Genomic DNA, 16,251 nt, shown 5'->3' on the forward strand with positions numbered 1-16,251 from the left:
CAACTTTGTCCGCTGAACAGTGTTTGGGCGGACAGTCCGCTCGTGTGTGGGCTTTCAGCGGACAGTTTCAGCGGACAGTTGGACGGACAAGGTTTTTCGGAATTTCCGAAAAACTGTCCGCTGAAACCTTGTTTGAGCGAACAGTCCGCCCGTGTGTAGGCTTGTTCATCAAACAAAGTTGCGCGCATGCTCAGAAAGGATTTTCACGCCGAAAGCTATAATGCAGTGTATAGGACGTCGTATTTTTTGTCCCGTCGTACGTGCCGTTCACGTCATCGCGCACGGTTTCAGCAAACTGTTCGTCCGTCGTGTGTGGCCATGTCCGTCCATGCTAAGTTTGAGCGGACTGTTTGCCGAAACTGTTGGACGGACAAAGTTGGGCGAACAGTCCGCGCGTGTGTACGCGGCCTTGGAGTGACATTATTTGCTTGCAACCGGCAAAGCCAAGCCCTCATGTGTGTGAATCCTTATGAAGTATCGTGGCGGATGTAACATTGTAGTGGTAGATTTTTCAAGCAATATCTGAATTGTGCACTATTACAGTCATCCTGCTTTCCCAAATTATTATAGAATGAAATTCTGTCATGCCTGCTCAGGTGAAGCAGATTGCAGCATGGTATTCTAGACGAACTTCACGTGCTGTCAGTAGATAAAATACACTGTATGAGTCACTGCTACAATCCTGAATATTGTAAAACTGATATCTGTTTTCATACATTGCAATGCACATTTCTAGCAGTTTGTGTCCTCTGTAGCTTGGAATAGAAAGGAAAAAGTTTGAATGAAATAAACTTTAGTTTTTGTCAGCCTAAAGCTGGATACAAACTATACAATTTTCTGTAGTTTTTTTTCCCTTCAGATTTACCAAAACCATATAATATGAGATCAAACCTTAATGCAGCGTACACACGATCAGAATTTTGGTCGGAAAAAGCTCTGATGGTTTTCCCGATGGGATTTCGCTCAAGCTGTCTTGCATACACACGGTCACACCAAATTCCGACCTTCAAGAACGCAGTGACTTACAGCTCGTACGACGGGACTAGAAAAAGGAAGTTTAATACCCAGTAGCCAATAGCTTCCGTCTCGTAGTTGAATCTGAGCATGCGTGAGTTTTTGTGCGTCGGAATTGCATACACACAAACGTATTTTCGGATAGGAACTTTTTCCGACCGAAAAATTGAGAACATGCTCTCAATCTTTTGCTGGCCGAAATTCAGCCAGCAAAAGTCCTATGGAGCATCCACACGATCTAATTTTCCAACCAAAAGCTCTCATCGGTCTTTTGCTGGCCGAATTTCCGATCATGTGTACGTGGTGTAAGAGTTTCAATTTGCATGCAATCAGGCAGGCCCTTGCACTATATGGTTTTGGAAAAACTAAAAGACATCAGACAACAAAAGTTGTATAGTGGGGTATAGTATGGGGTCTTACTTAGTATAAAACAATATTGTTTTTAAATATGAAGCTCCCATAACCCAGCCACTGTTAGGTGGCTTCCAGTTCTATGCTTATGTAGCCAGCTCAAATGTCACACATGACCTTCCCTTTGGGCCAGGATTGCTGTCGTCTAAACAATTCCATCTGGTCCTAACACAGTTTAGCAGTTATCCTGTGAATCCTGATTGATACCCTGGTTACAGCCTGTCTTCAGACTTGCCCCCGTTCACATCAGACCAATTTTGACACGTTAAATCGCATGACAAGCTGGAGCCTATTGCCGTCAATGGTACTGTCTGATTCAGTGCACTGCCAACTTTGCGGCACTGCACCAATTTCTAAAAGTAGTTCCTGCACTACTTCAGGGGCAATTTCAATAGACATGAACATCAATAGCATGAACCCACACAGATATCTTTCAAATTGCCCCTGAACTTGCACTGAAATGCGGGTTTGAAATCGTGCAAGTTTAGCTGAACTTGCATGATTTCAAACCCATTCTCAGTGTGAACGAGGGCTTGTTGTCTGTCTGCTGCCAGGCCCAGTCTTGGTGTGTGTTATTTGATTGTACCTGAAAGCAGCTTGTTCTGATCTTTTAATTCTGCTAGAATGCCACCTGCCCCAACCAGTTTATGGAATGTGCTCAAGTGTGAAATTTTGGTACTTTGCTTTAGTTGATCATGAGTTGTCATCAGTGGCCACAACATGAATACTCTGAAACCCACACATACCCATCTGACACCTAGATTATGCTGTTCAATTACACTATATTTATTGGCACTGAGAGAATTCAAGTTGTCCAACTTAATGCAACTGATCCTTATAATATATCTCGCAATCTCATAGTTAGTAAGGTTGAATAAAGACACCAGTACATCCAGTTCAACTTGAATGAGTGTCCCTGTACATTGCACACTCACATTGGTCCCTACCCCCTCAAGGAGCCCACAATCTAAGGTCCCCATTCATATACTACTATTTACCTACATGCCTACCTGCAAGTCTTTGGAGTGTGGGAGTAAACCGGAGTATCCAGAGGAAACCCACGCAGGCATAGGGAGAACATGCAAACTCCAGGTAGGTAGTGTTGTGGTTGGGATTCAAACCAGCAACCCTCTTTACTGCTGGGTGAGAGTGCTAACCACTACACCACTGTGCCGCCCAATCTCTAAAAGTATCCGTAGGCACACAAAAAACTGTAAACGCAGGTGCATTTAATAGTACAGTTCATGGTTGAATAAATAAAACTGCTCATACTTCACTTTAAATATCCTGAGTGCACAGGCTCAAATAAGTATAAAACTATCAGCAAAAAAGAGTAAAGCAGGACCAATGCCAAAGGAAGTGTCTCCTGCAGCTGGCACAAGAGAAGAAGGCAACAAGCACTACAAGACAGCACATCTGCTCAGCTTGCTCCTGTAGGAAATTCACACCAACACGATGCATTTCATGGCCACCCCCCTTCCTCAGGGCTCTCATCAGAAGTGTTGTATGTGCAATATGAGTGGTTTTATTCTTTTATTCAATAGAAAGTATGACCTGAGCTCGTCAAAGTGCTTGTGTTATGCTTTTGTGTAAAAAAAACTTTTTTAACCAAACTTACTTTGTCATTTGGTGGCCTTGATTATCCTTGTTATATCTCTTTTTTTTATAATTGTGTGACCAGTTACTTATATGGTTATAAAGCAGCAGATTTAATGGTGGTTTGAGGATTTCATGTCAATAAATCTTTTTTATTTGGTTTAGTTTACTAGAATACAAGGACATTCCGATGGATATTGCTCAGCTGCCACATTTGCCTGAAAAGACATCGGAATCCTCTGAGACTTCTGACTCAGATTCAGACTCCAAGGATAATTCAGGTGAGGCAGATATGTATAATAAATTGTTACTAACTGAGATGTTCTCTTATATAGATATCCCACAAAATTAAGCTGTTTGCTTTGTGGTTATGACGCTCTTTATTGCTAACAATGCATCACAATAAAAGGTCGCTGTAGATGCCAAACACAGTCACAACCCTAATTTGTACATTACTGCAATAGCGAAGAATCTACTATCTGTAAATGGCTCCTGAAATTGTTATTGCTGCCTAAGTATGTAGATATGTTGGTGTTTTGTTTTGAAACCTGTATATGAGAATTACATCTAAAACATTTTTGGTTTCTATTTTTGATACCTCTATACTTTATCTCTGATCAGCTGTTGGCCACAATTTGAAAGAGGATATCATACCATCTACCAAATAGCAGATATGAAACTGCTGTTTTATTTAGTTACATAGTAAGGTTGAATAAAGACACCAGTCCATCCTGAGTGAGTGTCTACAATTGCCCCTAGCCCTGTACATTGCACACTCACATCGGTCCCTACCCTCAAGGAGCCCACAATCCAAGGTCCCCATTCATATACTAGGGCCAATTTTGGAAGAAGCCAATTAACTACCTGCATGTCTTTGGGGTGTGGGAGGAAACCCACGCAGGCACAGGGAGAACATGCAAACTCCAGGTAGGGTTGAACCAGCGACCCTTTTTACTGCTAGGCGAGAGTGCTACCCACTACACCTCTGTTCCGCCCTAGTTGTGTTAGCAGGTAAATTCTAAAGCATATCATGGGAATTCTCAGGATTATAACCACAGATTCCTTGTAATGGATTTTTTTCAAAAATAGAAAAAAGGACTTACCGTGTAGCACATGGACATACTGTATATTTTTAGCAACTTAACCCAGCATTTATATCCACACGGAAAGCATAGTCAACCAAATCCCATCATCATTGAATGTGTCAAGGCAGATGTTGATTGTCCAGCTGTACACTGTGTGGATATAAAGGCTGGGTGGGGAATTTTCCTGACACTAAACAAAAAAGTGGCTTGGATAAGCTGTGAAGTGTCTCCAGAATTACAGTAGAATATAACTAGTACTAGCTTTTGTGGTTGCTTGTTCTGTTAAATACAATGCTACTTTCTGAAGCCACAGCCTACTTTCTAAGTGTTGAGTAGGAAGGTCTTCCTGCTATAGTCACATGATCAGTGTCACAGTGATAAAACTACTGAGAAGAGCAGGGAGGCAGTTATTTGAGGACGAAGTGAAATGTCCAACAATATAGAGAATGCTACTGTATATACAAGCCATGTTTGATTTTTTTTCTAGATTTAGGGCTCTATCACACGTTGGAGTGTGGTGCTCTCTGAATAGCAATCCGCATTCTGAACACTTTCTAAAGGGCGTTTGACAGTCAGTGAGGAGACGTTATTGAACTTTAAAGGGTTATTTTAAAAATCAGTATTGCTTGTCAAACTGCACTCTGCATTAAAAATTCTATTCCTGAAAAGAAAAGCATGGAATGTGAACAGCCCTGTCCAGCTGTTTTTCTACAGTTCAACTGCATAAACGGTGAGGGAGGGGAGCTTAAAACCACTGCTCAACTGCCAGTATTCACCATCTCCCCCTGACCACCTGTCTCTAAAAGACTTAGATAATCATAGTTGGCAGCATAGTAAAATAGAAAGGTATTTTTACTGACACTAAATTACAATAAAGATTGTAAAACAATTACAGTATCTCACAAAAGTCAGTACACCACTCAAATTTTTGTAAATATTTTATTACATCCTTTTATGTGACAACACTGAAGAAATTACACTTTTCTACAATGTAAAGTAGTGAGTGTACAGCTTGTATAAGGCCCCGGCAGCGGACAGGGCGGTCTCTTCACACTGTGCAGGGACCGCCCTGTCAGCTCTCCACTCTCCTCTATGGGGGATCGGATGAGCACGGTCCGTCTGTCCGTGTTCATCCGATCCGCTCTGCAGACGGATAGAAAAATAGGATTTTCCTCCGTCTGCAGAATCGGGACAATAGCGGAGGCGGACGATAGCGGGTGTCTGCGGATATCCGCAGACACCCGATATCCCATAGGAATGCCTGTATGTCCGTATTTCATCCGCAAACGGATGGATGAAATACGGACATACTGTCCGCATGTGTGAAAGAGGCCTAACAGTGTAAATTTGCTGTCCCCTCAAAATAACTCAAAACACAGCCATTAATGTCTAAACTGCTGCCAACAAAAGTGAGTACACCCCTAAGTGAAAATGTAACTATTTTGTGTGGCCACCATTATTTGCCAGCATTGCCTTAACCATCTTGGGCATGGAGTTCACCAGAGCTTCACGGGTTGCCACTGGAGTCCTCTTCCACTCCTCCATGATGACATTACGGAGCTGGTGGATATTAGAGACCTTGCGCTCCTCCACCTTCCGTTTGAGGATGCCCCACAGATGCTCAATATGTTTTAGGTCTAGAGAAATGCTTGGCCAGTCCATCACCTTTACCCTCAGCTTCTTTTGCAAGGCAGTGGTCATTTTTTAGGTGTGGTTGTGGTCGTTTTTTAGGTGTGGTCAGGGTCGTTATCATGTTGGAATATGCCCTTCAATATGCTTCAGTATGTCACAGTACATGTTGGCATTCATGGTTCCCTCAATGAACTGTAGCTCTCAGTGCTGCCAGCACTCATGCAGCCCCAGATCATGACACTCCCACCACCATGCTTGAATGTAGGCAAGACACATGGGCATAGTTCCAGTATTCCAGGTCTTTAGTCAGCTTGTCTTCAGCAAACAGTTTGCAGGCTTTCTTGTGCATCGTCTTTAGAAGAGGCTTCCTTCTGGGACAGCCATGCTGACCAATTTGGTGCAGTGTGCAGAGTATGGTCTGAACACTGACAGGCTGACCCCCCACCCCTTCAACCTCTACAGCAATGCTTGCAGCACTCATACGTCTATTTCCCAGACAACCTCTGGAATGACGCTGAGCATGTGCACTCAAATTTTTTGATCGACAATGGCGAGGCCTGTTCTGACTGGAACCTATCCTGTTAAACCGCTGTATGGTCCTCACCACCATGCTGCAGCTCTGTTTTAGGGTCTTGCCAATCTTCCTATAGCCTAGGCTATCTTTATGTAGAGCAACAATTATTTTTTTCAGATCCTCAGAGAGTTCTTTGCCATGAGGTGTCATGTTGAACTTCCAGTGACCAGTATGAGAGAGTGAGAGTGATAACACCAAATTTAGCACACCTACTCCCCATTCACACCTGAGACCTTGTAACACTAACGAGTCACATGACACTGGGGAGGGACAATGGCTAACTGGGCCCAATTTGGACATTTTCACTTAGGGGTGTACTCACTTTTGTTGCCAGTGGTTTAGACATGAATGGCTGTGTGTTGAGTTACAAGCAGTACACTAACGAATTTACATTGTAGCAAAGTGGCATTTCTTCAGTGTTGTCACATAAAAAGATATAATAAAATATTTACAAAAATGTGAGGGGTGTACTCACTTTTGTGAGATACTGTGTATATATATATATATATATATATATATATATATATATATATATATATATATATATATATATATATAATTTTTTTAACAAAAGTTACTCTTTAAATTCAATTATGTAATGAAAGGAAAGGGCTATGTTTAAAAATTACCTATGTCCTGGCTCACATTGATGAAGTAGCACGATTTCAAAGTAGCAGGTCAGTGCAATTTCAGGTGCTACTTGGCTGACATCTGTGCCACTTCATTCACAGATGTCTATGCAATTTTCACCTGAAATGGCAAAAAATAATGCAGGGACCCTTTTTTCAAATTGGTGCAGCACCGCAAAGTCGGAGTCGCATTGATTTGAACAGTTACATTGTCAACAATAGGGTGTGACTTGTCATGCAATTTGGAACTGTCAAATATCATGACAAGTTACAGCAATGTGAACGGGGGCTTAATGTAGTTGTTAAGGTTGACTGACTTTTTAACAAATATACTGTTTGTTCTTTGTGAAATTACACTGGTGCTAAAAGTAACAGATTCAAGTTAATTTTTTACAGACTGAAGAATGTAACATAATAATAATCTATGTTGTTAATCCTTACAGAAGATAATGATAATCCGAAATCAGATGGAAAAGGGAACCTTTCTGAGCAGAGTGAAGACCCAGAGCCTGATCACAAGCAACCGGGACCCCACTCTGACCCAGACATGAACTGTGATGATGAGGCCAACAGCTCAAGTGATGCTTGCAGTGAAGAAAGTGAAGAAAGCGAAGACTGTGAAGTGAGGAAAACAGAAGAGGAGATGGAGCAAGGAGGGTTGGGTGCAATAGGGGCTATTGGCGCTCTAGGAGCATTGGGCCCTATGCACATTAAAGTAGAACGTTACACAGAGAGTGAAACGGACATGCGTGGACCTGAATCTTTGAGCTCTGATAGTGCCAAAGACTCTGAGAGTGGGGAAGAAGAGGAAGATGATGAGGAAGACACGGGTGTGCGTGTTACTGGTGTTCTAAGCAGACATCAGCGAAGAAAAAGGAGAAGGAGAAAGGGTTTGGGACCATGTGGAGGCCGTAGGAGACGTCTCTCTGGAGGATCCAGTCCTGGTGGGCTTGAAACCACATTGGGAGATCCCCCAAGATTGCTTCCCTCCACCCCTCCGCCAACTGGAAGCTGTTCTTCATCTGTGCTAAAGATCAAGACGGAAATGTCAGAGCCTATTAACTTTGATAATGACAGCAGTATTTGGAACTTCCCACCTAATCGAGAGATCTCACGAAATGAATCCCCTTATAGTATGACCAAGCCTCCTACAGGGGGCGAACATTTCTCCCCTTCCCCATCTTCCACAGCTGCTGCCCCTCCAGCCCTCCATGTTTCCATACCAGACTCTGTTCTCACACCCCCAGGTGGGGCTGAGGGAGCTGGACGCAGCAAAGCGCAATACTCTGGATCCTCAGTGGGCTTAGGCCCTGTCAACGCTGACCCTCTTTCACCTCCACTGTCTGCCTCTCCTCGAGAAAAACCTCCCCAAACAGGTGGCCCATCAAACTCCCTTCTGTACGCAGGTGAGCTGGAAGCACTACAGAGGCTTCAGGCAGGCAACGTGGTTCTTCCTCTTGTGCATCGCGTGGCAGGAACCCTTGCAGCCACAGGAAGCAGTGGACAGAGGGTATATACTACAGGCACCATTCGCTATGCCCCAGCTGAGGTGACTCTGGCCATGCAAGGCAACCTGCTGCCCAATGCTCATCCTGTGAACTTTGTTGATGTAAATGGCCCAAGTTTTGGTTTGGACCCCAAGACCCCAATGGAGATGCTGTACCATCATGTCCACCGACTTAACATGTCTGGCCCATTTGGAGGAGCTGTGTCAGGTGCTGGTCTTACCCAGGTGCCTGCTGCCAGTGTCTTCACTACAGCTGAGGGGATATTCTCTTCTCTCCCATTTCCAGTGTACAGCAATGGCATCCATGCAGCACAGACTCTAGAACGTAAAGAGGACTGAAAAACGAAGGAGAGAAGTGAATGAAAAGTAGAGAGAATGAGGAGGAGAAAAATGAACAGACTGCAGGAGCAGGGAAAGACATTAATAAATGATGCAGAATGTAGGTGGCTATGTATTGGTCCTAGGGGCAGCTAAGCCTGGCCACCCAAAGTCTCCTCCGCTGCTTCCTAACCCAAGGCCGCAAAATTGGGTTTTCCTCATGAGTTGTACTTATGAATACCTTTTTCCCAAAGCATTCTGGGACCAGTAGCCCCGTCTTCCACACCTCATACTTATAGCAGGGCTGCACAAAACTTTTCTCCATCGGCCTCTTTTTGCGGCTTTGGCTTAGTTGGCAGATGCCTCTCCTGGGGACCGCTCGCACTGTGCCCGTTGTGCCGTCACTTAGAGTTGGGGGCAACGGCTGCGTTCTGATCCTTTACAACCTAAAGTATTCCAGCACTTTGACTCACACCTAGATTCCCCCATTTTTGACCCCAGAACTTTATATGGTCTTATTTTTACTCCTCACCCAGTCACTGCCAAAATAACGAGACATGGCATTTTGTGTAGTACTTTTTTTTTCATTCTTTTGAGGCCTCTCCCTCTCTGCTGCTAGAACTTAGATCTGTTAACTCTTAAATTGCCAGAGAAATCAATGCACTGCATGCTGCTCTGGCAGAAAAGAGTTAACTCAACTTGTACTACTGGATCCTGAAAGTGTTGTCAGCCTTTCATAAGCCCACAACATTGTTAAAAAATGGTTGAAACAGTTATCAAGACAGCTACGTATTGATGTACCAAGATGCCTTGTCCTTTCAAGGTTCATGTATGTGTATGTTTAAAGATGTTTCTTACACTTGTCACTTGCAGGAAAGAAAGTTCTACACACCTGATTCATAAAGAAGACTTTCATCAAAGGTGGCTTCAGGCAGATCCCTGAAGTTAGCTGTTTGTAATGTCTTAGTATCATGTGAATTTCCCTTAGTTCACAGGATCTACAGTAGTTTAGAAAAGTAGCTGCTTCAAAGATAATCTGGCTTTAGGTGCTTGAGGAAGATCTCCGTAAGAAAAGGGTATACTTACCTAATGAGTACAGGTAGAACTGAATGGTTCTTTCTTCAGTAATTTCCTTCTTGCCAAAGCAATTCTCTGCATGCTATAGGAAAAGGGCTAAAAAGTACAGTGTTCTGGTAACAGGGGCCTAACTGCTGCTATAATAGCCCATGCAACGTCTTTGGATTTAGAGGCAAGAAGGGCTCCTCACCAGCTACTAAGACTGAAGAACCTGCTTTATCCATTCCTGTCCGGGCACAGTTTTTATTCCAGAGTATACCAATGCTGCTTTCTTCATAAATATAGACAGTGCAACATTCAAGTGTGCAATAATTAACAGCATTAGTGCACTCTTTGCGATATAAACATTGCCAGATGAGACAGGTTTTGCACCTCTATTCCTCCTTTATGGGCCTAATAGAATGTATTTTTGTCTACTAGAATTTACACAAATGTCAATACAGATTCCTCTTGGCCTAGATTGCACAGTACTGACCAGACTATATCAGGTTGTCTATAAAGTAAAATCATCACCTGTGTCTACTGTCCAACAAGTAACCCATTGCCCTGTGATAACAAAATATTAACAATCTCCTGTCTCCTGTATTGGGGTAGGAGGTGTCAAATAATTTATGGCAAATGTTTGTTTTTTTACCAACAAGTGGTGCTGGCAATGTCTGCACCTCTCACCACCTCCCCTTGGCACTTATCATAAACCTGATGAGATAAGAAGCCACCCTTAAAAGTTTTTAGAGCACTTTGCAGTGCTTAGAAGGTTGACTGGCTTGAGGGCAGTAGTAAAATGCCTTACATCCATTTACCTTTTAAAGTAATTGTAAAGTCTTGTTTTTAAAAAAAAATAACAAATATGTTATACTGACCTGCTCTGTGCAGTGATTTGCACAGAGCAGCCCAGATCCTCCTCTTCTTGGGTCCCACACCGGAGCTCCTGGCCCCTCCCTCCTGCTGGGTACCCCCACAGCAAGCAGCTTGCTCTGGGGCACCCAAGCAGGCATGCTCCTGACCCAAGGCTCTGTGTGTTCATTCACACATGGAGCTGTGGCTCAGCCCTGCCCCTCCGTCTCCTGATTGGCTCACTGTCTGTGATTTACATCAGGGGGAGTCAATGGCTCCTGCTGCTGCCAAAAGCCAGTCAGGGGTGTGAGTCCCCAGAGAGGCAAGGCTCTTGTGGACATCGCTGGATCGAGATGTTGCTCAGGGGCTGCTGCACACAGAGGTTGTTTTACCTTCATACATAAAATCCCTTCTGCTTGGACTATCAGCAAAATGCAGATTCATCAGCAGGACTATTGGCATCATTTGATATTTTCAGCTGTGCTTGGTCTACAGAGCTCTGTAAGTAAATAAAAGCTTATATGGCAGTTGTCCCCAAAGTTGATGCTACTATTTTCTGTGTCTGCAATCCAATGAGCCTGCACTGCTGACCTCAACACCATAGTGCATTTCTCAGAACATGGTTCCTTGCCACTAATGAAAATATCTTTTCCCATGCAGTTCCTTGTGTGGTAATCTCTGAACAGTTGAAAACCAAACATTATGTCAATCTAAAAACGAAAATGGCGCATGTGATTGTGCCATTGTTTGTTTCGTTTTTCTAAAAAAAAAAAAATCCAGTATGTTGGATAAGGCACTTTTGATTGCAGCACAAAAATCATGTGTCGCAGCTGGCACAATATTGATGCGAAAAAATGAACGACCTGACGATCAACAGGAATTTTTGTTTGGTTTTTGACTCATCTATGGCCTGCTTAAGACCCTGACACTACCACAGGCACTTCTCCGTGTTTCTAGATCATGAAGAAGTAGGAAGGCAGCGGTGATGTGTTTGTTTTTTAGTTCTGGTATACTTATTCTGCAATAGAATGGAGGCGGAATTGATCTCTAGGGAGAGCGCATTTGCTTTACAACTGTAGTCAGGACCATAAAGGAGGAATAACTGGTGTTTTTTTTTCAGAAGGGCTGGTGGAGCACCTGGTAGGAGCATCTGGGCTTCGGTTAACTTTTGAGCAGCAGCCTTTGGAAGAGCTTTGTGAAATTACTAATGCAGTTCTGAGAAAATTACGGTGAATGACTAACAAAGGGGCAGGCTAAGAAGACACTAATCAGAGAAGGAGCTAAAAAGATCAGACCAAGGGGTTGGGAGACTGTAAGCTGTACTTGAGGGAGAATGCAGGAACTGAGGGATGAGCACATTCAGAGTACATGGTATCACTGGATGTAATAACTAAACGGTAAGAAAGAAGAAAGTAGCAGAGGATGGGATAAATGTGCACATTTTAATTTCTATATTTGCTGATTTAACGTTCATAGTCATGATCTCTTGAGTCAAATCTAGCTCTAGAGGAATAAATCCTTTCTTACATCAGATATACTATTAACACTTTGTCAGATAGGGGACATAGAGCAGGGAATTTCTTTAAATTCAAACACATCATAGCTATTTTTGCTATCAAGAGAGGCTTAGAACATGGGGTTGTAGACCGCTGATGTGATTGGCCCTTTAAGGGCAAAAGCCATTGCGGCTAATTTTAAACTTCATAAGCCAGGTAATTTTTCCAAGCAAAACAACGATTGTGGCAGTATGATGTGTATACAGTGGGTTACTTTGTGGACTCTTTTTATTGCACAAAACACTTTACTGACCCATCATGTTTTTGCTGTTACATGTTGCGTGTCCTCACCAGCACTGTGTCTACCTGTTATAGTTTACAGTAAATGGAGGGTTAAAAAAAAAACATATAAACCATCTTAACCTCTTTATTATTTCTTCATAATGCCCTCTAACATTTCTACTCTCCGTCTAATGCACTTTGATAGGTTGAAAGCCTAGCGTCAAATTATGGCAACGTCTAGCAAATACAACTTTTCTTTTATAATACTCAGAAAGTCTCCCCCAAAATTTTGAAGGGGCAAGGGGGAATCACCAGGAAAAAAAAAACATAAAAAAAAAACAAAGTGCAGATATTGGTTTTGTTTTGGCCACCAGAAATCAGAAGGGGAAAAAAAAAAACGGAGTCACAAGAAACCAAAAGTGACGTTTCATGGACTAATGGGTTTCTGTTTCCTACTTCCAGTCTGTTTGGCAGCTTATCCGTGAAACATCTATTGCCAGGTGTGAGACTTTGTAATGTGTTGCTTAGTGTGTTACAAAAAAAAAAGAAAAAACACAAATCTAAGAAAGTTTAAAAAAAAAAAAGAACCATTTCCAAGTGTCTTTTTAGCTGTCTCATTCCAATTTCAACGTGTGTTACAATATGCAGTATATTCTAAGCTAATGTGAGTGTTTATATCTGTTGTCTTTCTCTGTGCTTTTAAAACTGTAGTCTGGGTCTGTCACGTTCTTTACTCCCTGTGTGTCAGTGAATTCGGTGGTACCTGGGGGGTTCGTGGATGTTTGTATAGTGGCAACGCTGCTTTCACTGTTGGTACACCCTATGGGTAAACTTGGCTCTTTCTTTGTTTTCATTTTTGCTATCGCTTTTACTGTTGTGAGATTTCAGTACTCTGTCTTAATGACTGTTCTGTAATTTTTACCTCTGTCTCAAGTCTGTCTTTTTCCCACATAAACCAGCAATGTAACATTTTCAAAAGGCCGCATACCTTCTTTGTGCGAGGGAGGAACGGTTAGCTTCCTCTTCTTTCCCAGCTTGAAGAATGATGACCCTACGGCATCACACAATAAGCTGGACATATAAACTCGTTAATCTGACATGTTAGAAGCCCAGTTTCATTTTCATTTACTCTGTGAATAGAGGAGGCTCACTAGTTTCAAAACACAAATAGCTCCTACATTCTGTCCAGCCCTTTATGGCTACTTTTGTACATTGTTCACAGTCCATGCAGGTATGTCTCTGCCCTGGCAGAGTTCTTAAAGCCATTAGATCAATTACCACTACAGCCAATGCCAGCTGGTAGCCACTTTTTCTGCATTCCAGAAATCCAGGCATGACGTGGACTCCTAGTTTAATTGGGGTGCCTTACAATCATCCGGTAACATTTGGGGAATGTGTTAGCAGGGGACGTGCTCTTTCAATGTCCCAAGCCAATATCCCTCGCTGTCTATTGCTGTGTTCGGAAAATTAAGCCAGACCTACGCATTGGCTCTACCTCCTATCTTTTCAGTGAGGGAATGTAGGAAGAGATTAATTATAAATTGCAACCTTTAAGCCTCCTCTACCATTGCCTTCTGTGTCTTCCTGCAGGGAAAGGGTTGGGATAGTGACGCTAGCCCTGCTTCTCTGTCAGAAGGCTGGCTTTCAATCCAGAACCCAATACTGCGCATCTGGAATAAGTCAAAAAGACAACTCTCTGCACATTCGTGGTGGTTGCAAAACACTGAAACTCACGTCAAGGTTTTATGTTTTACCCCTTTGTCTTCCATCTTGTTTTCTGTTCGTTTTTCTTCCTTTCCTTTTTTTAATATTTTTTTAATAAGTGTTTGTGTTGTGTCAAACAATTAAAAAATAATATTATTAATAATAATAAACTATTGAAGATTTCTGGTTATTTCAATTGAGCGAGTTTAACAGCTGCTTTCAAAATAAATTGTTCGACAGTTTGCAAAAATTACAAAAAAGTTTTTTTTTTTATTTGTGACGACCGTGTCTGTGTTTTTTAACTATTTCCTGTAAATTAATATGAAAACTTTATAAGGTTGGTGCCACTTTGATTAATTATTAAGAATATGAAAGGGAGGGTTGTTAGGAAATAGACAGAATTGTACCAGTAAACCCAGCAGTGTTATCAACATAAACATTTAAAAAGAGAGATATATATATTAAAACATAAAAAAATGAACAGTATGGATACTTTTTCTTGTGTGTTACAGACTAACTCAGTTTTAACTCAACGTGCCTCATCTGTTGTATAATAAAATAAGAAAAACATTATTTTTCCATTAACCATCAGATTAATATGGTCCAGAGAAAAAAATTAAAAAGCAAAAAAAAAATCTGTACATAATTTCATTTTTCTTTTTAAAAAAGGTTCTTTTTTATACTTTTCTAGGCCTGCTTACATATCATACATGCTGTCTTTTATGTAAATTAATTTTTTGATTCATCCGGCAGGAACCATTTTCATAATAAACTTTACATTTTGGATTTGTTTGCAGTTTTGGCATCTTTTCTTTCACACATTAACACCATCCACAACAAAAAAAATACAGCTGGGGCAAATATAGGTTGCTAATATTGCTGATCAACCTTCAAGGATCTTCAGCCAAAGATTTGCATGTTGATATGCTTTCACTCCATGGGCCTGATTTGCTAAAGTATGAAGAGGGGCAATACAAAGTATACGTATGTTTATGTCAAACATTCAGGCACTATGTTTTCATTTTTTTTTTTTTTTTGTGAACGAATATTTAACATGAAGACAGACTCCCTTGGTTTCATTGCACTCCATCTAGCTTCACACATTAGTAATTCAGACCTAAATACTTGCCATATTTGGGTTGTTTTAAAAAAAAAAACAAATATGGATAATTTTGTTGTTGCCAAGAAATGTTCAGAACATTGTCACTTTTGTATTTGTATAAATGTAATCTGTTTTCAGTAACTAAATATTTAAGATGGATAGATTTCAGATCTTTGTGACTTGGTAAAGGTAAAATCCAGACAAATATAATAATAATATTTAGACCAGTTATGTATTCAGTAGAATGTTTACATGCATCCTATGATGCCCTGCATGGCAGCATTCACACTAGGGGAGGAAGGACGGCACCAGGTCTTATGCCGTGTACACACGATCGGAATTTCGGCCCGCAAAAGACAGATGAGAGTTTTTTGTTGGAAAATGCGACCATGTGTATGTTCCATCGGTCTTTTGCTAGCCGAATTCCAGCCAGCAAAAGATTGAGAGCATGCTCTCAATTTTTCGGTCAGGAAACGTTCCTATCCGAAAATGCGATCGTCTGTGTCAATTACGACGTGCAAAATTCCTACGCATGCTTGGAAACAATTCGACGCATGCTCGGAAGCATTGCACTTAATTTTCTCGGCTCGTCGTAGTGTTGTATGTCACCGCGTTCTTGGCGTAATTTCAGTGAACTTTTGCGTGACCGTGTGTATGCAAAGCAAACTGCGGAATCCCATCAGAAAAGCCGCAATATCTTTTTCCGACGACAAATCCGATCGTGTGTACGCGGCATAAGACTTGTCTGTGGCGTTTGGCAAGTGTGCTTGGGTCACAAGACTAGTTGAACAGAATTACGAATATTTTGGCAGGTAAACAGTATTTTATCTGTGTTCTTAACTGTTTGGAGTTCAGCTTTAACCACTTAAGGACCGCCCCACGTATATATACTGTGGCAAGGCAGCCCTTAAAGGGGTTGTAAAGGTTAATGTTTTTTCACCTTAATGCATCCTATGCATTAAGAAGAACAAACACCTGTCAGTGACCGGC

The 16,251-nt window shown here is 41.8% G+C and overlaps 1 protein-coding gene across 8 annotated transcripts in view; it reads left to right on the forward strand.

Annotated features, from left to right (window-relative positions):
• Window positions 1–14,945, forward strand: part of NPAS3 (neuronal PAS domain protein 3) — a 623,665-nt gene extending 608,720 nt beyond the window's left edge. For all 8 annotated transcript variants that reach the window (XM_077464822.1, XM_077464823.1, XM_077464824.1 and 5 more), the window contains 2 exons: window positions 3,187–3,302; window positions 7,385–14,945. In XM_077464822.1, the coding sequence (XP_077320948.1) occupies window positions 3,187–3,302; window positions 7,385–8,787 (1,519 nt within the window). In that variant the 3' untranslated portion in view covers window positions 8,788–14,945. The remainder of the gene's footprint in view (window positions 1–3,186; window positions 3,303–7,384) is intronic.
• The last annotated feature ends 1,306 nt before the right edge of the window (window positions 14,946–16,251 follow it).

The sequence above is a fragment of the Lithobates pipiens genome, unplaced genomic scaffold (assembly GCF_037356315.1).
Source record: "Lithobates pipiens isolate NorthernLeopardFrog02 unplaced genomic scaffold, aLitPip1_a1.2 Scaffold_30, whole genome shotgun sequence".
NCBI classification, from domain to species: Eukaryota; Metazoa; Chordata; class Amphibia; order Anura; family Ranidae; genus Lithobates; species Lithobates pipiens.